This window comes from Microchirus variegatus, assembly GCF_963457635.1.
Source record: "Microchirus variegatus genome assembly, chromosome: 17".
NCBI classification, from domain to species: domain Eukaryota; kingdom Metazoa; phylum Chordata; class Actinopteri; order Pleuronectiformes; family Soleidae; genus Microchirus; species Microchirus variegatus.
The window spans coordinates 16,883,951-16,911,790 of record NC_139818.1 but is presented as its reverse complement, the minus strand read 5'-3'; the positions used below and the strand labels follow the sequence as shown (position 1 = coordinate 16,911,790).

At 41.5% G+C, this 27,840-nt stretch overlaps 1 protein-coding gene across 1 annotated transcript in view; it reads left to right on the top strand.

Annotated features, from left to right (window-relative positions):
- Positions 1-27,036, top strand: part of myo1d (myosin 1D) — a gene marked incomplete at both ends in the record, with an annotated part of 72,258 nt that extends 45,222 nt beyond the window's left edge. The window contains 6 exons of the mRNA XM_083904292.1: positions 1,873-2,096; positions 2,789-2,927; positions 3,367-3,471; positions 3,609-3,722; positions 10,272-10,426; positions 26,880-27,036. Of these exons, the coding sequence (XP_083760418.1) occupies positions 1,873-2,096; positions 2,789-2,927; positions 3,367-3,471; positions 3,609-3,722; positions 10,272-10,426; positions 26,880-27,036 (894 nt within the window). The remainder of the gene's footprint in view (positions 1-1,872; positions 2,097-2,788; positions 2,928-3,366; positions 3,472-3,608; positions 3,723-10,271; positions 10,427-26,879) is intronic.
- Between the last annotated feature and the right edge of the window lie 804 nt (positions 27,037-27,840).

The window sequence follows — 27,840 nt, the reverse complement described above, 5'->3', positions numbered from 1 at the left end:
TTTCAGCCTATACTGGCTATACAAAAAACATGATTACACTGAACACTGAAGCTTTAATCAGAATAAAAACCTGACTTTTCTGAGTAGAAAAGACTGTGACCTGACTGTCCTGGTGAATAGATTGCTGCCTGACCTTCTTTCATTGATCTCAGTATGATTCATCTTCTTCAGCAATAAAGTCAGTTATGACTCTCCATGCTGCATTCCTTATGTCCAAAAATGACGTTGCACGTTAGAAAATAACGCCAAAGTACGACATATTATAGACTGAATGTGCAGCTGATGCTGCTCAAAGGTTATCACATTTAGATGAACACGAAGCGAGGATTAACCTTTAACCTCCGTGACTTATCTTCTTTTTCGGGCCATTTATTACAGCGCCAGTCGCATCAGGTGGAGAACAACCTCCTCCACCGTTTAAATATGCAAATAGGAAATCCTTCTTCTCCGCCGCTGCCCCCCCCCCCCCCCCACACTTAAATATTCATGATCTCCATGAGTACTGTGCATTATTACGGTGAAATGAAATCCTGGAGGTGGCCCGTGAAGCAGTGTGTTGCTGATTGCATAGCATTATTTAGGCACAATGTAGTCATTTAAATATGTAAATAATTGAGAGGATGTGTGTGTGTGTGTGTGATGGAGAGAGAGAATACAGTGAAAGGTGGAACATATGGAGGTGATTTTTAGTGGGAGTGGATCAAGAATTATGGCTCCCTTGGGTCCTACTTACATCTATTATTCATGTTTTAGGGGGTCTAATAGCCATTCAACCTGTGCTTGGTTACAGACAAGAGGGTCCTTCTTTTAGTCCATATTTTTTGCCTGAACCCATTCATTTCCACCTGAAATAAATATCTAACAATGTAGTGAATTCTAATAATATACAGCTATGATATAATTTGTACAACTGTGAGTTGAAAAACATGGAAAATATGGAAATACACATTTATAGTCGAGTCACTGCGGTTCAGTTGTGCTGTATTTACAGATGATTTAGATGTTAAAGCTCAAGGTGGAGACTCTTCTTGGTCAGCTTTTTTACCACCAGTGCATAAAGCCTAAAATAGCCTGGGGGGAGAGTGATGACAATTCTGCTAAATAAATCACATCTAGATGCAGCAGTTCTAAATGTCCCATAATCCTTTCTGCATTAGTGCAGCTCCTCCTCGGCTTAAAGGGACATTTCATAGATTTTACTCGTAGCTGTCAGTTATTAAATAGCTCATGAGTCCTCTTGTGAGCAAAGAGAGTGAACTAGGATTAAATAAAAGATCATTTTTGAAATGAATAAATTCTACTATGGCTAATTCTTTGTCAACTTAGACCCATCTCATAATATTTCACTGCTCTGCTAATGTACGAGATACAATTTCTATTTTTATTTTTGTATAGAAAATGAACCTTGGAGCAATGTCTCTCATTCTACAGCCACATTCTCTTCGCATTTTGCTAAAAGAACAGATTCCAATGCATCTATGCATGCATTTATTTACTTTATTTATTATTTTTAATCAATTTAATACTTATATTTGGGACTCTGGAGGCCATACCAGTTGCCAAAGTGTGAAAAAAGATGACTCACTCATGTTTTTGTGGTCCTTTTGTTTGTCCATAAAACATGCAACAGGGTGATTGAACTGCTGTGGTGCTTCATCCTTATGGTATTTTGACCAAAGCATATCACAGACATGTTCATTAGGACACCAGGGAACTAGTTTAACTTGTAGAAATAGGGTATAACATCATATCTTTAAGACTTTTACAAAAGAAAAGAAAAATGAAAAAGACACGGCACTTAAAAAGAAAGACAATGGTGTAAAATGCTAATTATTGAAATCAGAACTGTATCTGTCTGTCTGTCGTCTCCAGGTGTGGAGGGGCACCATCGCCAGAATGCGTTACCGGCGGATGCGAGCGGCGCTCGTCATCCTGCAGGCGTACCGCCGCTACAAGGTGAAGTCCTACATCCGTGAGGTCAACCGTCGCTTCAAGAACGTCAAGTCCATGAAGGACTACGGCAGACACGTGAAGTGGCCGACGCCCCCCAAAGTCCTGCGCAAGTTTGAGGAGGCGCTCAAGAACATCTACAACAGGTACTCGGACATGATCAAGAGCATTTCTGAGACAAAAAAAATGTTTTTATTGTTCACTGTGATTGCTGTTTTTCTGATTAAAAGGATAAATGGTTCTTAGTGTAGAGCAAACTTTGCGTTAATGCACAATAGTTCAGATATGAAATGAAACCACATGTAAATTAAAATGTTAAAAACTGAGACGGGGATGTATCTCTTCAAGCCAAAAGGTTTTTAAATGTTCCTTTTGTTGAAGAAAACGTGCTTGTCCATAATTGGGTCAGACTTCAGCAGCAGGAAACAAACACATCAGGCCTCATGTGGTACTTTACATCCAGATCACTCCATTTGAAGAACCTTACACACACATTTCCTTTTGCCTCGGGCTCGCACTGGCCATTGATTTTTCTTCTTCCATCAAAGACTTATCACCGCCTTTCATCACAACGTGTGTTTGTTTTGGTTTTTTTTCCCATTTGAAGCTGAACACAGTTGGGAAAATAGCCGTCCGAGAAAATGATGTTGGCTGTCAGGATCTATGAGTAAAAGGCCAATAAATACACCACACCTGGCATCTGCTGTAGTCTTGCTCTATCACTCCACTGCCCCAGCCATCAAGGAATTGTACAGTACTCTCAGTAGAGAAAATTGTTCTTTTCCCCCCACCATACCTTGATTTTCTCTTTGTGTGTTTCTGATGTGTTTACCTCCAGGTGGTGGGCATGGACACTGATCAAAGGCCTTTCTCCAGAGGAGGCTCTGCAGGTGAGGGCAAAGGTAGCCACTCTGGAGGCCCTGAAGGGCCACAGGACTGACTTAGGCCTTCAAAGAGCCTGGGAAGGAAACTACATGGTAAGTAGAAGAGGATTTTGCCAACTTGTATATTTAGATTATCTTTAACATTTCCAAGTCGATTTTATTTGCTGTCCTGATATTATAGTGCTGTCCTCCATGACACAAATGCGGCAAGAAGTTACTAAATATAACACTTTGTAGAGATATTGTATTATTGATCCATCTGCCTGATGGATATTGATCTTGTTCAACAATAAGAAAATAAAAACTCGAGACAGAAACTAGGTCATAACCTAAACAGAGTACTGGCATCTTGTCCACTTCAAGCATTCACCTGAGAGAACAGGTAGATATTTAACTACCTTGAAGTGAGTAGGGCTGTAAATGAGGTGTATAGGGTTGATATGAGCGTGTTTGAGTATCTGTTAACTCACTGCTTTCTACGCTGGAGTGTTTTAAACAGGTTCTCTGTTTTATTTAATGGCGTCTCCCACAGAAGCGAGACAGCCCCGACACAGCAGCGTCATTCACCCTCGTCTCCAGCGAGCTGCAGCGGAAAGACAAATTCATGAGAGTGCTGTTCTCCTGCAATGTGCGCAAGGTGAATTTAACCAACACACACACACAAACACACACACAGTCCCAAAACATAACAGAATACACCCAACTGTTGGTGTGTTTGTGAGGGGCTTAACTGTGTCCTGTGGGGTGACTAATGAGGAGCGCTGTGTTTCCCAGATCAACCGTTTCCACAAGGCAGAGGACAGAGTGGTGCTCATCACTGACCGCCACCTGTACAAGATGGATCCTCTCAAGCAGTACAAGCCCATGAAGAGCATCCCCCTCTATAACGTATGACACTTTCTTTCATTTTTTTATTCAAAAGAAATGTTGATGACATATCATAAAAGCCTTTTAGAGCAGGTATTGCCAATATCCTGTGCTCTGGATCTAGCCAAGAGAGGCGGGGCACAACCAATGTATTCCTAGTGCCGGTGCCAAGCCTGAATCAATGGGAGGGTTGCATCGGGAAGGACATCCTTGTGTAAAAATCTCTGCCAAATCAAATGTGTGGCCAGATGCTTCACTGTGGTGACACCTTAAAAAAGAAAGAAGATGATTCATAACGTACAGTATACTGTACAGTACACTATGAAGCACTGCTTCATGTTATTGTGAACCAGTGTGGGTTACAGTGAAAATGACTCATGCAGAATTGCTTTGTTATTTGTTTTAAATTGCAGCCTGAAAATGAAAATCTAACAGCGCACAAGGCTTATGAGTTTCATATTTATATATAAAAAGGAAAATATGAATATGTGACAAATTAAAAGCTCACAATTAGAGATTGTAAGAATTCAGGAGAGGGAGTTTAGACGAATCACATTCTCACTCAAAAATGCTGTTTATTTTTTACGACTTCAGAACCTCTTCAGGCTGTAAAACGATGATGACAAATGTGTTAATTCTCACAGAGGGTGAAACGCATCCGTAGCCACGAACTCAAATTATGTGCAACGTGATGGTCATAAAATGAAGATGAAACTTTTTATTTTATGGTCATTTCGCCAGCAAATACAGATTCACTGGTTTAAACAAAGGATGTAGTGAAAATGCTGCTTCTGGTACAAGTATTCAAGTATTATCTGAAGCTCTATTTGAGATTAGGTGTCTGACGCACTGCTGGTTGATTGCGTGGCAGAAGCCGAGGTGACACATGACGGCATTACCTCTGATTTCCCACCAGTCCGAGGTTTATATTTGGCAACATATCAATTATGCAAAACTTTCTCTCACCTCAATAATTGGCTTGATTCTTATTCATGCTCCGATAGGTCGCCACACATGAGGCTGTTCCCATGGCAAACGTGTCCTGTATGTGTTGACTTCATTCAACGACAACAAATGCTGCGAGAAAAAAAATATGCTGCATTTCCCTCAGTCATCTCACACTCTCTGCTTTTTTCTTTTTAATGTAATGACCTAGTTAGAAAACACTGAGCTACACTTTTAGTTTCCAGTCTTTATTCTAAGCTTCGCTAACCAGCTTTCAAGGCCGATCACTAATGGAAGCTATTAGTTGCAACCGAGTGCAACAGCTTCCACAGTCGAGGCAGAAAACTGCACTTTCCAGCACTGATTCTCAGCTTAGTCATGTAATATTCCACATCTATTTTGTTTTCTACACTGTACTCAACACTGTTTTCATTCATTCATTACCATTTTTTAAATGATTCTCCACTAGCGGGTAATAAATACATGGCAAAAATCTTCTGGGAGACACACACAGCTATTGATCAGCTAGATTGAGCAAATGGATTATGTTGTACTTAATGAAAAGAAGAAAAGGTGTAACTGATAGAGAGGAGAAACCTGGGATCAGCAAAGCTGTAAATAAAACCTGTGCATGATACAGAATTGATCAAGACACCAGGCAAATGTGGACAAAGGTAACTAAGATAACTTTTGGGATCAGTTTTCTCTCTATAAATGTGTTAAATCAACACCCTTGCCACTATTTGACAATTTGAACCACCAACATCCATCCATTCAACCATTTTCTATCCTCCACATGAGGGTCACAGGGGGGCGCTGTGCCAATCTCAGCTGACATAGAGCGATAGGCGGGGTAAACCCTGGACAGGTCGCCACTCCATCACAGGGCCACATAGAGACAAACAACCATCCACTCTCTCACTCGCACTATGGTCAATTTAGAGTGTCCAGTTTACCTAATCCCCCAAATCTGCATGTTTTTGGATTGTGGGAGGAAGCAGGAGAACCCAGAGAAACCCCCCCCACACACACACAAACACACACAGGGAGAACATGCACACAAATTACAGATGTATATCAAACCTGTTATTTAAACAAAAAACTGTCTACACTTCAGCAGCCGTTTGAAGAGACGATAACCAGGCCTCTAAAAATCATCTCACAAGAGCATTTGGATGCTAATTTATGCAGCTGAAGGTCTTTCACACACACTGCAATACTGGAAACATTAAAAAGAAAGTCATATTCCTCATTCATGTTAGTATTGTTGCTCATACAGCTAACTGCACCACCAACCTTGGAGGTGACACAGGAAATAAGACAGGAAGAGAAGGTGTAGCGCATTAATCCCCCCCCCCCTACCCCGTCATCTGGTGAAATGAGTGAGATATGAAGCTGTGACAGCTATGACAAGACATCCCAGTGTTCAATCTGACAAAGTGACAAGAGGGAATTAGAGAGCCTGGAGACGGACACGCAAAAGCTTGTATCGCTGCATCTGGACGGTAGAATGTGGAGATGGGAGTTTCGACAGATGGTGGCGGAGGGAGAGAAATAAAAAGAGAGAGAGAAAGACGGAGAGCAGAAGTCAAGGGGTTTTGTAGTTTAACGGTCGTTCAGGGTGGCACGCAAACTCTTGAGTTGATTCATGACACTTATTCACATACCCAAGACACATGGGGAGCCATCAGAGGTGTAGGAGGGAAACAGGGGTCTTTGACCAAGTCACAGCAAGACTAAAATTCTAAAGAATGATTAACATAATTAATGAAATATTCCACTTTTTGTTGTTTCCAAAGCCAAACACAAACTGATCTAGTAACAAGTGTTGTTTATGTATCAACAGCCTTAAATAATTATATTCCCCTTTGAGCCAAAGGGCTTCATTTAAGTCCGAAAACACATCAGTGAGTCACACTCGCATGCACTGACATGTTCCTGCGTTACTATGAATACTCACACACACACACACACACACATGCTATTTTATGATGACTCAATCCCACATCCACAGTCATGCTGTTGTTAAGATGCACAACAAAGTCAAATGTGTAGGGAATGATTTTGGTTTGAGGAGGATTTGCACAGTAGTTTCACAGTAGCCAGCTGTGAGCCCGAGATTGAAACAATACACTTGTAACTTGTTTTTAAAGAATCGCATATCTTTATTCTCCTTAAAAAACAGACTATTTTTCTGACCCTGTCTTTAGTGCTCCAGAAAGTCCCGTTGTGTCATGATTACACCGTTTCCTTTTCTGTAAACACTCTTACACTTGTGAGTCTGCATCACTTCTTGATTGGTTTCAGCTTTATTTGTGTAGAGGCTTATTTAAAAGGCATTGGACAGTAGATTGGTCAAGATAAAAAACAAACTATAAAGTCAAGAGGAGTAGCAGAACGTAAGGAGGAGGAGCCAGAGTTAGTGATCTCGACTGAGAGACACAGCAGCGTGACGTGGAGCTATATCGATCGGAAAAGGTCAAACAGAGGGGAGAGCAGTTAGCTCAGTGTTGATTAGCACCGATAGGCTAACACCACACCGCAGGACGCTCTTGGCTGTCCTACACCGTGTACTTAGTGCTGCTCCTGCAGGGGGTTGCTGATAGATAGAGAGAGAGATTGCTTTAGTGAGGAGCCAACAGCTGTCTGCCAAAGGATTTATGCGCCAATTTAATGCCTGCGACCCGCAGAAGTGAGATCTTTGCGCCGTGTTTCTCGCAAAATAAAGCAGATACAGTTCAATAATAAATATCTGATCTGAAGTGAGTCATCTCACAGCTTTGCACCGTCTTCCATCTTTTTCATGCTATTTCTGACTCCCCCCCCCCCCCTCCACTCCACCACACCGCTCTCCCTATCTCACTGTTGTCTTTCCCCATCTTTCCCTCTCTCTGCTGCCGCTTCTCTCTTCCCGTTGTTGTCATGCCAACTTCCCAGGAGACAGTGTTGTCATGGATACCGAGCAGCAGGGCAGATCAGCTGATGTCTGGTGTCGTTCAGGCATGTGCACAAATCGGTCTCCTCTTTTCCTTCCATTTGTTTTTTTTTTTTTTTTTGTTTTTTGGCAAAGCTTTTGATCTCCAGACGTTTCTTTTTTCTCACTTTGTTTTTTTTCTACACATTGATCCCTCCAAACACCACCAAGCTCCAGTGTGTATAGACTTTATGGTGAAGACTTTACATATTTAAGTCATGTTGTATGAACAAAAAAGTGGCTGCTTTCTGAAATAATTCCCCAAATAATTCAAATCTGTTAATTCATGAGATCTGAATGAGTATTTGACCAAATTGATGATTTCAGATGACTGTCTGCTGCAGTGCACCCACAACATGAAGGGCTGCACAGCTAAGCTGATTATATTATTAGAGTCATTTGATCGCCGAGCCTCCAGCGTGTGCTCGCGCTGCTTTCGTCGCCCCTCATATCGTTACAGGACTGTTGGGATGTGTTATATAACCAATAAGATGCTCCCATAAGAATAAACGGGGGGAAGTTGCTGTTTTTAATTAATTTATGTCCTCGTGACAACCAGTGAATTCAGACCAGAGAGCGCTTTGATCAAATTTCTCATCAACAGTTGAAAAATAAAGTAGAAAATCTTAAATATAAGAAGCAGGAACATGGGAATAATGATCAGTGACAGCCAATATCATAGTAATAAATCAGGAATTCCCATTTGATATTGTTTGGATTTCATACAGATTGCACAGCATGCAGTCTGGGGCCTTGACTTGACACAAACGAACAACTAACAAATCATTGCACAATTTAGCCCTCACTCTTTATCATTCTCATCGCAGTAATGAAATGTTTGATGATCCTCAGGTTTTTTTTTGTTGTTGTTGTTGTTTTTTTCACATTTGTGCAGATTGCAGTGACAAACGAGTGAGCAGATGGCCGGGTAGATAAATGCCTCTAATGGATTTCATACTTGGGGTAAAACTGATTGAGCGACTTAAGACAAAAACAAACGCAACAAGGAAACAAATCAGAATGTGTCATTAGCCGATTCATTAGAACACAGTCTCTCGTTCCAATCAGTTAAGCCTTTAATAAAAATGTAAATGTAACCGGTTCCGTGCAATTAACTGTGCTCGGATCGCGAGACAGAGAAGAAGTATTGCTCAAGGCTTTCATTCATGATGATGATTATGTGAAGTGTTTGTTTCTGAAGTCGCGGGCGTCACACTGCAGCTAAATAAACTAGCTAGATGTGTAGCCGCTGGTGACAAACTGTCCCCGTTCATCTCTACCAACAGAGACTGAGTCTCAGTGTCGCAGTGTTGGTGAGTGGATATTAATGCATGTGGCTGACTGCCCCGTGGCTGTTTCCTTCACACTCAAACGCCTGAGCTCAGCTCAAAGAGACATATTACAACACAAGGGGGGAATGTAGAGACATTATAGGATAGCATAAGACAGAATACATGATATATGTGAATATTGGTTCCTTCTTGTTTTTAAAGCCGTGCTGCTTTGATTAGTGTGATCCATATATCGGAAGTGCTTGGGCCGATACCTAATATTGATATTCCAGTGGCGGTTGCTGGTCTTTGAAACAGGGAAAGTTAATTTCAGGCCAAGTTATTGCCGAGTAATAACACAAAGACAAGCCATTTGTCTACACAAAATTCACAAAGACTCTGCTACCGTACTGTATATGTTTCCGTGACTGCCCACTGCTTCATTGACTCCCAGAGAAGCCGAGCTTCCCTGTGAGCGATGATTTTGCCGCCTTTGTCCAATTAACATCGAGCTCACTAAAGTGCAACAAAACTATTCTCTGCCATCCCATAGAGAGCAGTTGAAGCTGCGCTCCTTTGAGGTCCTGATACAGTTTATTTCAAGACAGAACTGGGATAAATCCTACACATCTCTAGCCACGAGATGATTTAAATGATCATTCATTTATGCAGTCGCTTTTTGCTGATTTTGTATGGAACAATCCCTCCTCTGTATTTGTGAAATCAATTGAAGTAGGTAATAAATAATGGACCAAGAAGATTTTGTAGAATAGAAGATATGATATCACTCTGCTGTCTGTATGATGACGGTCATTCACAGCTGTGCTTTTCCTGCTGTGTCACTCTGTCTTTTTGCGAAATGTTTTTGTGTAAAATCTCACTGAGGAAAGTAGTTGCATGGTTCATGTTTGGGTAGTTGTGGCATCAACTCTTCACCTTCTAAGATACACAGAACTGTTAATGGCAGAATGTAATGGATAAAGTTGTATTTCTACATAATATGTTGAAATATAATATGTATCTATATTATAGATAAGACGAGCAGTTGCTGTCATTATATGTTTTTCTTCTCCTATTGATTGAAGAGGTTTGCTGAGCCACACCACATTCCTCTGGTCCTGTCCTTCCTCTGGATGTGAGGGATGATGATTTGTAGTGTGGCGCAGTCGCCCCGGGGAATTCATGTCCTTTGGGCTGTGTGTAGATTCAAACCTCCTGATAAGTGTGTACAGCTGTGTGTGTGTGTGTAAATGCTGCATTGGTGCTGTAATAGATTTCTCCATGGGTTTTTTCCTACTATTTCTCTGCAGTTTCCACAGTAAGCACATGTTTATCTATGTTAAATTGTACGTGTCCTTCTCCTTCATGGCTTTGTCACAGGTGACGGGAATGAGCGTGTCCCCTGGGAAGGACCAGCTGGTTGTGTTCCACACCAAGGACAGCAGGGATCTGATCGTGTGCTTGAAGGGTATGGTCCCTGCCAATGAGAGCCGCATAGGGGAGCTGGTCGGCACCCTGCTGAGCCACTTCAAGAGGTAAGCAGTGAGGGAATCACTGGGGAAACAAGTTGCTCATTTATCAGCCAGTTTCATCTGTTGTCCAAAAAAAGTTTGTTTGAGAAATGACCTGTGAGTGAGACGATGGCAAAGGTTTCAGCCTCTTCTAATTACTATGCAGGAAAAAAAAATCCCTCTCGGTTAATTGGCGGTGTTTCCCACAGGTTGAGACTTTACTTTTGAGGTGGTGGTGGGTGGCGTATAATCGATGTGCAAGCAGAATCTCATGTGACCAAGGCTATTTTGTATTCGCTGTAATTACCAGGTGACCTCTGATTGCTGCACAAACACAGGTGATTGTTAGAGCAGAGCCGAGCACAAAAAAAAAAACCCTCGAGTTCCCACTCTCCATCTGTTGCACACAACTCAGACAAATGTGTGGCCAGAGATTAGCTTGGAATGATGTTGGTTTTATCTCAAAAATCTTGTTTTGACCACTAGGATTCTAAAAAAATATGAGAATTAGGCCTTTATCCACCTGGATGAGGCTTCATCTGCATGTCCAAGCCTCCCAAGTGAAGCTGGTAAGCCCATGTACTGGAAACGTTAGCTCAACATATTGTCCCCACTGCATTTGATTTGACTCTCTGCTGTATTTCTTTGTATTAAAAATGACAAAAAAAAGACGGAAAAAATGACACAATATCAGATCAAATGGTTTTGGCCCAGATGTGAGGTACTCGCCTCTGTATGACCTGTATGAGGCTGTAGGATTATCGAGCACAGCCACAGCTGTCCTCATTTAAACCACAATGGTCAGTTAATCTGTGCTCAGCGCTCTCTTCAGGACAGGATACAGTGAAGGCCGTAGCGTTAGTTTTTGTTTCCACCCTCCAAAGCAGAGGAGCACACTGGTATAGATGCTTAAATGAAGTCTCCACACCTTGAAGATAAGGTTGAAGCCTTATTTGTCACTTTAAGACATTCAAGAATAGGCAAACCGCACATATTGTTTTTTTTTTGGGTGATCGCAATATGGTTAAAGGTTAGAATTAATTCAAGCGGATTTCCTGTCTGTCCCACTTAATATTGGGTGAGGTTTGATAAGGGCAGTCAAACTGTTCACAGAAAGCTGCATTACATAACAGAAAGTCTTGATGTATAACAGACTACTGTTAGGTGCTAAAATACCAGTCAAAGAGTTATAGAATCCCACAAGTTTGTCCATTTTATGTCGAAAACAGCAATAACTGGAGGTGTAGTGTTTTCTTTTGTCCATCACACAATATGTTTGGTACAAATGTTCACGTGGACCCACTTGTACCTTACGAAAATAGTACTGATTTATTTATGGTCAGAGGTTAGGGTCACTGTGGCCTCACATTTTGTGGCAGTGACTTATTAGGATTGATAATGAATCTTTTATTTTTACATGAGGAACAATCATGTACCTGCCATGGCAAAGGTCAAAGGTCACTGTGACCAGGAACAATCAAACAATGGTACAGTGGTACTGTCTGGTGAGTCAATCAAATCTGATCATTCTTCATTTTTTTTGGCCCATTGATAAAGCGTGTTTTTATTTCATTTCACTGGCGACTCCTGCACAATGTGTGTGACTGTGTGTGTGTGACTGTCTGTGGGTGAGAGACAGAGACAGAGAATGTGTGCACACTGACAGATGGGCATGCCTCTCATCTTGGTGTGTGTGTGGGGGTGTGTGTGTGTGTTTTCCCACTTTGTAATAGAATGTAAATTAAAGAAACACAGAAGCATCATAATGATTTTAAGTTACAGAGTTGGAAATTACACAGTAAGCAAGTGTAGGGCTCTTATTTTCTTTGAAGGAAGCGACTTTGATGTTGACTTTTTGTCAATTTTTTATTTATTTTTTCAATCCCAACGTTCTCTGTTGTTGTGGGAATGAGACGTGTGTCTCAGATCCACTGTCTGATGATCGAATAGCACATTTACCCCTGGAAATTAGTTAAAAAAAACTGTATATTCCTTGGGTGAAGCGGCCCATTAAATGAATCTAAGTCATTGCATCGTCCTTAAAAGGATAGCTCCTTGAACCCGTGTGTGTGTCGGTGCGTGCTCCATCATTGCCATTCTGTGACGGTATCTCTTCTTCATTGTGGAGCTCACTTCTCTGTAGGTGTCGGGCTATGAAAGGCCTCCGCTGGGCCTCACGTAATGACCCTCCATGTGCTCCGCATGCCGGCTCATCCATCATTGTAAAACCACCGACAGAACAAAGGGCACACGGTGCATGTGCAAATATGCACCCTGTTTGTTTGCTCGCATTTCTGCATAAGAAGGAATTCCTGCGAGGAAGTCTGCGTGTGACTGAGCTTGTGGCTAAGTATCTCCACCGCGTATGATCTTTTGCATGCAGTGTCCCCAGTATATCGCAGGCTCCCTGTACACGGCTTTAACCTTTATCTCTCCTTCAACATGCTGCACAGTGCACAATATGCACAATAGTCAGCAGGGCAGCTTACAGCAGCAGCGCTTTATCCACTTGAAAGTGACAGCGAGGCAGAGGCGGACTGTTAATAAACCCTCTTCCTGTCATGTCTGTGTCTGGCTATTTAAATTTCCATGTACCATATAACAGTTTTTGTGCAGCATTAATCCTTTTTTTGGGGGGGGGTTTTTTGCACGTTATTTTGAATTTAGATTTTTTGATACGGTTTAAACAAACCAAAGTGATTCTCTGCAACTCATTCACAACAAGATCGCCCTCTTATCAGCCATGACGCACCACTTGTCTAGAGAAATTCAGACCTACTTTATTCTTATTTTACCCATAAATGAGGAGGGATTAGATTTCCATGCTTTCAGCCCTCCTTCCTCTTCACTCCTCATCTTTCCTTTCCCCTCTCTCTCCTTTTTTTGCGTTCTATTTTTAGCTATTTCTTTGTACTGATCTCAGTTCCCCTCAGTCACCCCCCACCCCCTTTCCTCCTACTCATCTTTTTCTGTCGTTCCTAGTCTACCCCGTCTCTTTTTATCCCCTGGTTTCATGCTTCTTCATTTCTGGGGAAGAAGGCAGCGATGAAATATTTAAGGATGTGCTTCCGCTCTGGCCTATATTTAGACGAGCTGTGTAGACACTCTGCACCCTGCATCTGTCTCAGAAACACTCTCTGTAAAAACCAGTCGGACCATTCAGGCGGATCAGAATATTCCGCCCCCTCTCTAATTGATAACCAAAAAAAAAAATCTCCGACCAAGAGATGAGAAAACCTGGCTTTTTCTGTTTCATTCACTTGATAATGTGAATATATTTACCTATTGATGACATAAATGTAAAGAACTCATGCAGCTCAAATAGATCCATCAGTACAAGAGTCATGTTTCAATAATGCATCGACTGATTATGTTCCTGGTTTCATCCACTAATATTTAATGACTTCCTTTAGCTTTTATTCCATTTTTCAACTGCTGACTTATCACTGCATACAGATTTCACATTAACATCATTTTCCAACATGCCAAGTTACTTATTTAATCTCATAAAAACAAATGAGTATATCATAATAATAAGTAGAAGAAGAGACTATGACCTGTCATTATACTTGGTAGCTGGTCTTTATTATCACCTGGCTTTTGTTTCTCTGTTCACGACCGAACCTTGAATGAAATAGAAATGGAAGTTTTTTTGAATAAAGAAAGAAAAAAAAGCTGTGATATTAGATGAAGAGGAAAAGGAATCTGCTGTGCCCTGAAGCAGGATGTTTTACCCCATGCTACAGGAGACTGGCTGAATGATGCCCAGAGGGCAACTAGAGGTTCGAGGAGTTGTTATAAGTTCAGTTCTTTTATCATGTTTTGAAATGTCTTCTCATTCATTTTTCTTACTTTTTCCTCATAGTAATTCTTCTTACTAGTTCTTTTGCTGCCGTCTTTGCTGCATCACACACTTTCCCATTGAGATCTGAACAGTTAAATGTGGAAATGTTCCACCACATCCTCAATTCTCAGATTCTACTACTTCTACTACTAATAAAAAAAATACTTGTCCAATAACTGTGTTTAGATCATGCCGTGGTGCAAAATGTGTTTACTCTTCCTCTCTGAGCCGTCCTATGACGGCGATAAATCCCAAGATCTCGTAAATCTCCGCTGTCTTTCTGTCATTGTAATTTCTGTGTTGTGTAAGCAGCTGGAATTGGTTTTTCTTCGAAAAGCTCTGTGGATTGTTTCTGTAGCAACAGCTTGACTTTGGCTCCACCGACTGCTACCACTGCTGACACTGCTGTGTGTGTGTGTGTGTGATGAGAGTCATTGACAGGAAGTTATTAGCCCTCAGCTGATGTCCTCTCAATTTTTAGTGTATCAAAAAAGACGGATGACTCTTTAACAAGCAGATAATGTAGCATTTAATGGGGACACATTTTATAAAGACACACTTACTGTGCAAATCCCTGACTAAACTCAGTTATTAAATGTTCAAATTAGTTTTTGAGAGTTGATGGTCCACTACATTTCAATATATTTGGGATTCATCTTCTGCTGGGTCGAAGGAAATCCATGAATCCATGACAAACTGTTGCTTTGATAAATCTGTCTGAATCCAAACTGCAGGTCTGTGAAGGTTTTCCACTGCCAGTGTTTGGGGAAAATCTGGATTAATGGATTAATCGATAAAGAAAATACTCATTTGTCACAGCCGCTGATGATTTATTCTCGAGGTTAAGATCTGATCTGACCGTGACATTTTTTTTCTTAGTGTCTCTCCCTTCAGATCCATCTCAGAGATAGATGTGTACACATTTTACCGCCCTCATATCTGTCTTCGAGCAGGGTTATGTCCATTCATAATTTTTCTTTCTTACTCTCTTCCAACCTTCACCACCACTTGTCCTTTTACCGCCCACTCGCTCTCATTCTCCCTCTCTTTCCCCTTCACTCCCCCCTTTCCGATCCTACACCATGAGTCAGCATCAGTGTGCAGTGCACAGTCTTTTATTGATCTGTGGTTACACTGTTTATGCCCTTACTCCTGCCCTCTTCTCTGAAGACCCAAAACATTTAGCCCCACGCTGACGGTCTCTGTCGCTGCAAAGCAGATCCTTGGAGGTGAACAAAAAACAGGATGGAAAAAGTGAAGGAAGTGGCAGGACACAAAGGAGAAAAAGTAAAGTCTGAAGTAAAAAGACGTCGAGTATGAGATCTGTCGTATTGATCGGCTCGTGTTCTTGGTTCAGATGACCTATCGAGAATCACGTTAGTCTGCAATAGTGATGCATGGCTATGAGACATGTTGGCGTCGGTGAAGTTTTTATTCATTTATTTCGTTTGAAAAAGTGATGTCCGACTCCATAATGACACTTTTTGGTGTATGAACCAAGTTGCAACGAGTAAAGACGTCACCTATAAGAGTCTGAGCTCGTCAAGATTCAGTGTTTGAGATGAGGTTTTAAATCCCAAATTTAGAGACGTTACCTACAACCAGCTGTCAATCAAACTGGTGTCCACTCATGTGACATAGTTAATTGTCTATTTTTCTCTAAATGTGAACATAATTAACCTAATTTACAAAACTGAGAGCTGAAACTAGTAATTTAGACCTTTAATTCCACATGAAAAGCGACACTGAGGGGTGTAAATCATGTCAGGAGTAGGCTTTTTGCAACCAGCTGAGTTTCCCCCAGATGGCTGTTCAGTATATTTATACTTCTTGGTTAGCTTTAACCAGTTAAGTGGAAGACTGCACTTATAAACAGTCTAGGGCTTGGCCATAAAGTAATTATGCAAAAACAAAGGAACAGGATGTGAGGGCTGATGCCCATACCTGTACCTTTGTTTTTGTTTTAACCCTAACCCTTAAAAAGATGAGTAAGATGAGCAGAATGGCAGTAAAAAAATTCAACATTTTAAATTGCACTAATGTAAAGAGCATTTGCAGCACGTGGTTTATCTTTCTTTCACTTAAAGGATTAGATTTGTCGAGTGTTTTAGTTGCACAGTCTAATGCGTGTTTTAGAATAAAGACTGTAGCTGAATAAATGTGTCAGAGTGCATTTTCTTTTGTTAATCTGGAGATGGGGCGAACATTATTTATAACAGTGAGACAAAAAGGCGATGACGGGGAGGGTGGCAGAGAGAAGTGGTGACAAAAACAGAGAGAGGGAAAGCCGAGCTGCCTTTGTCTCCCTCGCCAAGGTCACCCCTTTCTGCTGAATCAAATATTTCAGACTTGATAGAAGTGGGCTTCTTTCTACTCCTCTTTCCCCTCCATCCCTATTCCCTTTTTTCTCCATCCATCACCCGTCCCACTGCTATTCCTCCCCCTCCCCCACCTGTTTTTCACTTCACATTCCACTCCTCTCCATCCTCCTCCCTCTCCCTCTCTCTGTGGTGCTGCGGATGCAGTTCCCATGGCAACCACTGGATCCATGCATGTCTGATACATATGCCATCCATTAATAACCCTGTTGGCGGGAGATAATAATGGCACAATCTCGCCCCAGACCACAGACAGAGGAACAGAGACAGAGCTACATGCTAACAAAACAATGGAGTACAGAGCAGGAAAAACATGAGAGGGATGGAAATGTGTGTCAGAGAAAAGGAGCTAAATCTTTTGTTTTAGCTTTGCATACATTATTTTATTGATTGTCAGGAACACGTTTTATTAATTTCTATTCTTCATATATAGTATTTATTATAAACATCCTAAAATATTGTCTTGTGTGTCTGCCAGAAGGCTCCCATGCTACTAAGTTTTAAAGATATTTTTCTGTATGCAAATGTCTTCTACAGCTGCATGTGTTTACACAGCACTGCACATTGTTATTGTTTAATTCGCAGTAGTTGAGAGAATTGTTAAATAAGATAAAGAGGAATTAGATGCTGCCTCCCTTTTGGTCACCATCGGGTCTTGAAGGATAATCCGTGTGCATTGTTGTTGTATAACTTCCAGTTTTCCAAGTCCCCAAATGCTCCTGCACACATAAATGAGACTTAGACTCACATTTGGAGTCCTTGTTGTTATGTGGGACAGTGTGGAGGCCGGCTTGTCTCATTGGCACGATGCTGCTGCAGCCTGAGGGAGGAGGCTGGTTGTGGATGGAGTTATAGATGCCAAGTGTCCAGGCTGATCCATGTGTTTGTGTGTGTCTGCATGTTTGTGTACGACCACAACATTCAACTCTCTTTTTCTGCCTGTTTAAGTGGAAATGTGCACTTTGTGTCCAGGGTTTTGTTTGAATTGAAGGAATGTGTGTGTGAATAATATGAGTTTCTCCGACCTACTTTACCTCTGCAGCGACCTTGATTTAATACCAAACAACCTTTCTGTCGCCACGTGCTTCACCAAGGGCAAACACACTTTGCAGTGTATGTTAATTCTACAAAAGTGATGATCTTACTTAAAGTCTTTCAAACTACAAACAAAAATACTGGTCACTGTCGGAAAAAAAAAAATCACTAAAGGATTTATAGCTACCAGCTACGCTAATGGCCTGAATATTATGCTCATCGTAGTGTTAAACCTGGGATTAAATGGATTTTTTTGACCAGTGGGACAATACATTCTTTAATCTCGAACACTGGCACAAAAATGCATCCATGCAAATGTGTCAATGGATAATGAAGAACATTTCATAGTGAATTGGAGATAAAATGACATGAGGAGTCAACAAAAGCACTGGATCAGTTGTTTTACTAAATTCATTTGACAATCAATGGACAAACCAAGAAGTTTAAAGACATCACTTTAGGATCTAAGACATTTTGATGAACAGTATTTCTCCATTTTCATTTCAAGACATTCAAACAATTCACTGATGGAGCTAAAAACCAGCGCTATTCACAGCACAATGAAGCCCTCTAATTCAGCTCTGACTTGTTGACAGATCCAACAAAAAAGAACACTTAAGCCTCATTTAAATGCTGTCTAATGGGCAGAGATAAGAGTTGTTTGTATCTAAAGTTTACACAATTTGAATGGAAGTCCCTCTACCTCTGAAGTGTATTTGGAAAGCTGTCACTTCATTATGAGCATTTATATTTCATTCAGAAACGGCTTCTTTTTTATTTTATTTTGTTTATCAAAGCTTTCTGAATACCCGTACAGTTCAAAAACACATTTAAACACTGTCCCCTGCTGTTCATTAGCTTCTGTTTTTGAACACTAATCACAAACACAGAGCAAGTGCAATTTGCTTGAAAGGCTCGCTCCAAATTTGCCTCCTGCTGTCACGCCATTAATTTAAGACCTCATCTTTTTTGGAGGGTTTATATATGTACTGCATCTACTGTCGGCTTCTCCAATTTAGGGGTCGCCACAGCAGATCATCTGCCTCCACCTTGTCCTCATGTAAACAACATCCTCGATCTCCTTCTCTGTGGTCTTCCTCTTTTTTTTTCACTCTTGCCCAGCAGCTCCATCTTCAACATCCTTTGTCCAATATAATCACCATCCCTCGTCCTCTCAACCTTGCCTCTCTTACTTTACTTTATCTCCATACACACACATGCAAATGTATGGTATATAATCCTGGTATATAAGGTTAACACACACATTTCTTCTTCATCTGTTGGCTGCAGCTTGGCCACTCACTTGCAAAGAGACTGCCTCTGTATATATATACAGTATAATCACTGTAAAGAGAGCATTGCTATAGCATCGACTATAGACTCCATCTCATCATTGACCTCTACATTTGCCCCACAGTCCCCACCCCCAACCCCCAAACACACATGTTCCACCCAGCAACAGCGGCATACCATCTCCCATTGTCAAGCCACTTATGATTGGCCTTATACCATTCTCTCTCCTCCTCCCTCCTCCTCCTCCTCCTGATTTTCCTTTCCTCCCTGTCCCTGCTCCTTCGTTCTCCTCCCCATCCTTCATCCAGCTCCTGTCCCTGCCTCCTTTCTTCATTTCACACCTGCCATTAATCTGCCCCCCCCCCCCCCACCTTATGTTTTTTCATCAAGCTTTATTTTCCGTGTCCCGCCCTTCCGTCTTTACTTCCCACCCACCCCGGTCCCTTCACCTTTCTTCCCACCCACACTTCATCTTCCTCACATCACTTTAGTCAATACACCTCTCGTTCATCTCGTGCTGCAAAACCAACTTCTGCAGCCTCCCGTGTCCTTTTGTTTAATGCCTGCCTTTTTGTCCTTCCTTCTAATGTCCCAGAGTAAATCAACCTCACTGACCTTACGATCGCCATATATTACATAGCTCATTATTTAGATCTTACAAATGGTAAAACACGTGTGTCGGGTAAGCACAGAGGAGTTCAGAAGCTGCTCGTCTCATAAAGCTATGCATATTCCTTTTTTCCATATGTCAATAAAGTGAAAATAATGGAAGTCATTTGTGTAGAGGTTTCCCTTTATCCTTAAAACCACAGTGAAATTGATTGTGATTGATTTTTGCATCTTCAAACCCTCCCACCGCTGAACAGAAAGCAGCAGCGTGTCAGCAGAAGAGAATAGATGATCCTTTGATTGACACATTGATTGGCTTTAATGAACAGAATTGGAGGCGCAGACACTAGAAAAGTGAGTGGTCTCCCTACGGCGATGAGCAACTAATTGAAGCTCGCCTGTCTTTGTCTTGTGTGTTTGACTCACTGTGTGCCAGCTTATTGACACGAGTTACATGATGTGTTTTTACGCCAACTCTTACTCATGCTCGACATGGTTAGAGAGTCCTTCTGATCCTTCTGAGTAACATTTGACTGGGTAGTTTCATGGCATAGAGAGAAGAACAATGGTAGGATTGACCCTACACACTCTTGTGTAACCCTCCCGCCGTTTGGCTTTTGTGACTCGTCAGTGTGGGGCAACCTCCACCATCTGTGGTGCGACGGCACTGTCCCTCCCCAGAGACGCGGGTGTTTGCTTTGTACATTTCCGGTTCTGTTCCGTGTCCCGCTGATCACTTAAACAGGGTGATGTTGAGGTGACGAGAGTGTCTTTTCTTTATCCAAGGCATCTCTGAACACAACAGCTTGCACAAGTAGTGGTTATTGATAGCCGTCACTCACCCGCCTCACCCTAGGGAAACGGGGGAGCGTGTATCTCCAGATGTCATGTGGACAGACCGACCAGTGGTCAGCGCACATGTTGTAGCCCACTCCAGTTTCTCTTCTTACAAAGAGTTGGAAGGAAAACATGTCATAGCATCCACAGGACACACTTTTTTAATATCGTGTCAGTATTATAGCGAAATTAAAGGGGACATATTATGCAAAATCAACGTTTTAATCATTTTAATACTTATATTTGGGACTCTGGAGGCCCTATGTGTAGGCGAAGTGTGAAAAAAGATGACTCACTCATGTTTTTGTGGTCCTCCTCAGTCTAAGTACAGGAGATAAAACACGCCATGTTGACTTCTGCACGCAATCTGGGGTCACATTGTGCAATTTCCTGGAATTGTTGTCTCGCAGAGCTCCGCTTTGTCCGCTGTGTATTCAGAAGAACAGAAGTCGGCGTAAAGTGTTCTATTCTTGGCTGCACAGTGCAGCACAGAGTTCTACACAAACTTAGAGCCTCAGAGGATTTACGTGTCCAGTGGATACATTTTATATATGACGGCAATGTGCCGGCTAGAGTCGGCAAATACTGGCTTTTCCAAATGCTAACTGCTGTTAGCTGACGTAGTTTCCTGTCTCTCATTTTTATTTAAAGAGACAGGAACTCAAAACCAACTGGGCTGTTTTGTCAGGGTGATTGAACTGCTGTGGTGCTTCATCCTTAAGGTATTTTGACCAAAGCATGTCACAGACATGTTCATTAGGACACCAGGGAACTAGGTTAGCTTGTAGAAATATGCTATAATATGACTCCTTTAATAGTGCACCTTCACATAATGAAGATTCATCACCATTGTAAGCATTGTGACGTTTATATGAATGTACATTTCTGTTATTGGAGACACTTATAGAGTCAGCAACTCTATTTCTTCACTGCAGCGTTCCCAGATCTCGCTTACTGTGCAGAAAGAAAGAGAAGCTGGGAATATTAACAAGGAGGCCTGATTTAAACCTGTTTTTACTGTTCACGTGTGGCCACACTTCAAGTGGAGCCTTATTTGAGTTCATAATATTAATAAAAGCAAATGTATCTTGAGACGCTGCCGTGCACTGATACTGTATATACGGCAGCTCGTATGATAGAGTGATGGAAAATTGGTTTACAATGTAAACCCGTGGCCACTTTGGCACAGTTTATCACCAACTCTCTTTGTCTGGCTTGTGCAAAGCGCCTGGAGCAGGACTGATGCTCAGCAACTGTGTGGACTGCTTTGATGTAAGACTCACTTTGGCAGCTTCACCTATGAACTCCACTACTCTGTGTGTATACTAAGAACCGACCCCCCTCCTCCTTTTTTTTTGTTCTGCCTTTCTTTTATTTCTTTTTTTTTACCCCCTACGTGCACATTTTAATCAATACCATTTTTGCTGCCAGTGCATTTCCTCCCCTCTGCTAGTCTATTTAATGGCCTACTTGTTAATCTCTCCTGTTGTGAGTACAGCTCTTTTTGTCTGCAGCAAGTGGAAAAGATAACAGCTGAGAAGTGGAGATACACACAGTGAGAGGGGAGGCAGCAAACTGATATAAAAGGAGATGTCCTTACCTGGACGTGCTTTACTGTACCTCAGGAAACACTGCGAGCAAAAGGCTGCCCACGGCATCATTTGTTCTCTTATAATTGTTCAGATTCTCAGTTATTCTCAGTCAATTTTAAAATAAACAAAATCATTTCCAAAAGGTTTTCCGTTCTGCCTTTGATCTAGATTGTAACACTTTGTGTTGCGTAAAGCAATAACCACTGGGTGAGATAATAATGACAATAATAATGCATTTTATTTATATCACACTTTTGAGGCTACAATATTTTGATAGTGCTACATGGTAAGAGTGATAAAAACACACAATGAAACACCCATAAAAGCACATTAAGAGTCCATACATAAGAGAATAAAACAGCTTTTAGATGCATTTTGTGAGCATGAAATTGAAATTGTTATTGATTAAAAGGCATGTTAAAAAAAAAAGGATGCGAAAGCATCACTTCCTAATGCAGAAATTAGTCCAAACTTGAAATATTAAGCCTTTATTTAATTTTGCGGAGAATCAAAACATCAACCTCTCTATCAAAATCTGCCCAATTTCTTCTAAGAACATCTGCGTTGTCTCTATCTGGAGCCGAAACATTAGTAAAACAGTTTTTTGCACTTTGAATCAGTCCTATAACCCTGATCACGTTAGCCTGAGACAATCATTACACTTACACCCTCCAGGTGTATCTTCTGCATCGACTCCATGCTTGGAGTGTGTCTTTCCATTTCCTCTGTATGTGTGAATGCAGCACACTTAAGCACGTGAGATGAGCAGTGCAGCCATGTGAGACAGAGGCGGCAAAGGCGAGGGGGGGGGGGGGGTGTATGACAGTGAAGGGAAGATGTGCTGTGTCAGGTCTGGTGTTAAATGCACATCCATAAAGTTGAGAGGGGTGGAAAGATATACACATCCCCTCTTAATACTGATTATTTAAACGATTTCTCCTGTAAATGAACCAACAGCGTGCTGTTTTCAGTCCACACGTGATCCTGCTGTGGCCGACCAACAACATGTGCATAATGTGTGGAGAAAAGCCTTTGTTAGATGTCAGTCATAAAGGCTCACACACCCACAAGTGCAGATGATTTTTCTCTAGCTGTTTACATTTCCCTCTTCATCTCAGTGTGGTCCCACAAACTAAAATATTAATGTGAAGACACTATAGTTTCCTTTTGTTTGTTTTTTTTGTTTTTTTTAACTGTGTGAGAGGAGGAGGAGGACCGAGTCTTTGAGACATATCGACCTATTACTGCAATGGAATCTAAACACCACTGGTCTCATACTTTTTTGTCTCTTTTTGTGATCATTTCATCTCTTTTTTTTCATCTCGCGGTTAACCTGGCACAGATGCAAATATTGCCTTTGTCCCAATAGGATTATGTTAAGAACAGACAAAGAAAGAGACTCAGACAGGCTTATAGAAAAATGGCTGTCTCGTCATTTGAAGCGAGGAAACTTTGATCACATCCTCAAATCACAAATCGTTATAGCAAGTCAGCTTTGCAGCGTGGCACTCCCCCCCCCCCCACACCTGCAGCGCTCATATATTTTTCAGCAGCAGAGGACTTGGGGAAGAGCCAGGTACACTATTAGAGGGATGACTCAGATGTGGTACTGGATGGCTTCATAGACTGAAGGTAATCCTGGCTCCTCAGCCCCCAAAATAGCCTGAATCATTGTTCCCTGTACCTCTTCCCCCTCACTCTCTTTTTTTTTTACCACACTTAAATCATGCTGATGCCATGACAAATTTGCACTTCCTTATATTCTTCATTTCTGCAAAACCACTTTTAAATTCTCCTTGTTCACCCTCTTCCTCGAAATTCTTTAGGGCGGGGGGATGGCGGGGGGGGATACAGCAAAGGAAAGAATCGATTTTTCCAGGCCGATAGGCCGTCCAGTGAAGGACAAAGTCTGCCCTCGGGGGCTCAGACCAGCTGCGGATGGATGGGAAAGGCCATCCACTGACCTTAAGACTCAACTGATCTTGTTGTTTTTTTCTACTCTCAGATGACACATTTCTCTGGGAGATTATTGAAATGCCAATGTAGCACTGTGGTGCCGATGCATAAGCGAGGTTTACCGATAGAGTAGTCGCTCTGCAAAAGGTGTGCGTGTTTGTGTGTCTACCTGTCAGACGTTATCCTTAAAGGGACAAGTGTCAGAATATACTATACACTTGACAACTGTGGACAAAAGCTGCACCTCAGGGGACAAATGTGTCCTCTGACAAGGAGTCAGTACATGCATTATGTGATTGTACTGTATACTCATACTCAGACGGACTCAGAAAGAGTAACGGTACCATCGGCTGGCTGGCAGCCATGACAGATGGGTGAGTTCAGTTCACTTGGGGGGGTTGCCGTAGAAACCATCATCAGCACTACCCTGAGTATTTCAACTCACTTCCTAAGCTGTGATACAGAGCTGCGCGCACACACACACACACACACTGCAGAGGCGTGCAGTGTGGGCAGCAGCAGCAGCAGCTTTTATTTTCCTTGTTTATGACTTATTGTTGTGCAACGTGTCACCTTTACCTCTTTCATGAGCGGGTTTACAGGTGAGGGGACACAGACTGGTGGCTTTTGTTTCAGTCGAAGAGGAGTTGCAGATAATGGGCGTGTTTAAAAATGACTCAGCCGTTGTCGTTTTATCTGTGTCGGTGAGGAAAAAAGTGTGTCACGACCACGACTACAGAGGAAGCGATGGTTTGTTGTGCTTTTAGCTTCCTATCACCGCCCCCTCCTCTCTGGACCACTTCTACATTTACATTAAACCCCACCTCCCTCCCAACAGCTGGAGAACGATTATCACACGTCATCGTCTCGTTCCCTTTCCCATTTAGATTACGTTACGTTCTCCCTCTGATAGACTTGCCTCGCAGTTAACGCCGCTTTTTCTCGCACTCCGTCATCGATCCCGTTTAAGAGCAAATGAAGCAAAGCACCCATTCACGCAGAAACGCTCTAACTAGATGTGACAGGCACTAAAAGCCAATCGGCTGTTGTGCTGCAGCCCGGCAGCACTGTATGGATCGTACCTTCATCCGCTCTCCTGCATGAGTTCTCCTGTAATTCATCATCGTGTTCAAGTCTGTACACATGTGAACACTGTATGTGTTTGATATTTGAGTATCTGCAGCTTCATAATTCTGCACATACACTCTACTATCAGTGAGTCTTTAAACCAATCAGGAGCTGAACATTTCCCACTTAAAGGGACACTGTGTAGTATTTATGGGTTTATATAACCCAAAATCCACTTTTTTATACATATTATGTGCTCCTGCATTGTCTAGTCGCTGTATAATATTTTTTTTTTCATTTTCGTAGTGTTTCAAAAAGTCATGTAAAATAACATGGTCGCGGGCCGCGGTTGCATAGCCACTGTTAGCCGCGAGACGCCATGATTCTACCGGAGCCTGTAAGGACAAACGCGAGAGAACAAATCAAGCGTCGCTTTACTTGTAGCGGAAGTCCCGCCTCCTCTCTCTCCATTTCGTCTGCTACGGCCGCGGTAGCTCGCCCTCTCCCTCGCCTCACGAACCTCATCTGCTGACACGGAGAAAGACGACGAGGACGACATTTGACCGGCTGAGGATACCGTAGCGCTCAGGGAAGGGAGAGGGTGAGCAGAGGAGCAGTTCTTTGTTGTAAATTTCAGCCTCTCCTCTAGATGGCACTATAAACTACTTACTTCACCTTTAATACTTTTAATGTGTGGGTAATGCATTTCCTTGTGTAAGTAAGCTGAGGAGATGGATTCCCTCTCTCGCATCGTTAAAATAAATATGAAATTTAATCCAGCAGTTGATGAGCTGAGCTTATCTTAAGACAAGGATGGAAGGAGCTCTCTCTGACCAGCGGACAATGAATGGACAATGTTGTCTTCACTGTCTTGTTCTTCAGTTTTCTCTTTCTTGACGGCAAAATAATCATAAAGTCAACATGAGCAAGTACAATATTAAAATAGAAAGACACTGCAAGATTAAATGTGTGCCAAAATTATTCTTTAAATGAGAAAGTGTATGTGTTCTTCTAATTTCGATTTGTTTCTTTTTCATTAAGATGCTAAAATATCACATTATGATTTTTTGCTCTTGTGATTATATGTATGTATACATAATAGTAAAGCACTTTTTTATTTCTTTATTAAGATGTCAAATTATAGTTATTTTATTTTTTTTTAAATTTAGTGGTCTATGTTTGGCTTGATTCATTTATCAGAGAAGCCCAGTGGAGCCGGCACAAATCTGGATATAAAAAAAGATGACAGGTGGTCTAATAAATGTGTTAAGCACTGTATGTATGTATATTTATATATTGCTGAGTAATCATTCGGTAACATACAGTGAACTTATCTCTATAACTGTGTCATTGTATGAAACAGCTGTTTGCGTGTTACTTAATCCGGTGCATATTTCAGCAATGTATAACCTTCTGCACCCTCCCCTCTTATATCTGTTATACATATTCATGTTCTTGATTTTATCTGATGAAATATATGCACAATAATTTGCATGCTCGCGATACTCCAGGCAAAGATATACTGTGTCTGTGTCTGAACATTGATCAGGTCTGATTTATGTTCCCTGAGACCGTTAACAGCTCAGTAGGTTTTTTTTTTCGTGAGATTATGCCGCTGTGTATGAGAGCGAGTATGATTTATGGCCTAAACAGCCTCTCATACTTTCTCTCACGCACACATGTTCACACTCATGCATCTAAATATATTCTCGTGAATAAGCAATGACTGAGTGTCGTGTGAATCCACTGAGGTGAGGCGTTATACTTTAAGAGGATAAAAAGGCAGTAAAACACACGGAATAAAGCTAATTTGAAAGCTCCGATCTTAACTCAATGTTTCCTTTTTCTTCTTGTCGTCTCTGCAGCGAGAAGAGGAAGCTGCAGGTGAACATCGTGAGCCCCATCCAGTGCAGCATGAACGGCAGGAAGTGCACGGTCATCGTCGAACCCAAGATCAACCAATCGCAGCCGGACTTCACCAAGAGCCGATCTGGTTACATTCTGGCTGTTCCTGGAAACTGAAATGGGTCGAGAGAAAAAACAAACGGTGGCAGCTGATTTCAAACCAGGCCAGAATGATATCGATGAATCACTACTTCGGGTTCATGTCTTGTTGTTGTTTTTTTTTTTTGCAGAGCTGCTGATAATGTGGCATCACAGCGGCTCTGAAGGAGGATATTTGAATCTTCAAAATTGCGAAGCCATGCCAAAAATTTTACCTTATATTAATATTAATATAATTTCTATGCAATATTTACATTGAAAATGAAGTGTACAATTTGCTTATATGCAAAATCATCATAGCCGAATATAATGCACTACAAGATAATCCAATCCAATAATCCAATTCAACTCCAAATGATTTGCTATGTGCAATATAGAGTTTAGTGGATTGATTATTGTCAGGGTTAGAGGAGAGGAGCAAATTAAATGTAAAGGTTTTGCCGGAATTATTATTCCCTGCAATTCAGCAACGACAGATCCCTAAAAAAATTAAGTATAAGAAATGTTCAGTCGCCTTTATTTGCTTTAAAATAAAAGAAGAAAACAGTGGTTGTAGATATATTCTAAGGAATAATAGTAGTGAATGAAAGGGACTTTATAGCTTATTAATTGTTTACGGTCACATATGGGAACATCTAAGTCACTGTTTTTTAATCGCAGGATGTTTAGTAGGATGTGTTGAGCATATCCGAAACGTCACAACCTGTAACATACAAAGTGCTAAATGTTGTTAATTTAAATCCTGCGTCTTATATTCTCTAATGCGACGTCTTTCCTTTTTTATAAACACTATAATAAAGAAGAAAAAAGCAGCATAAGATT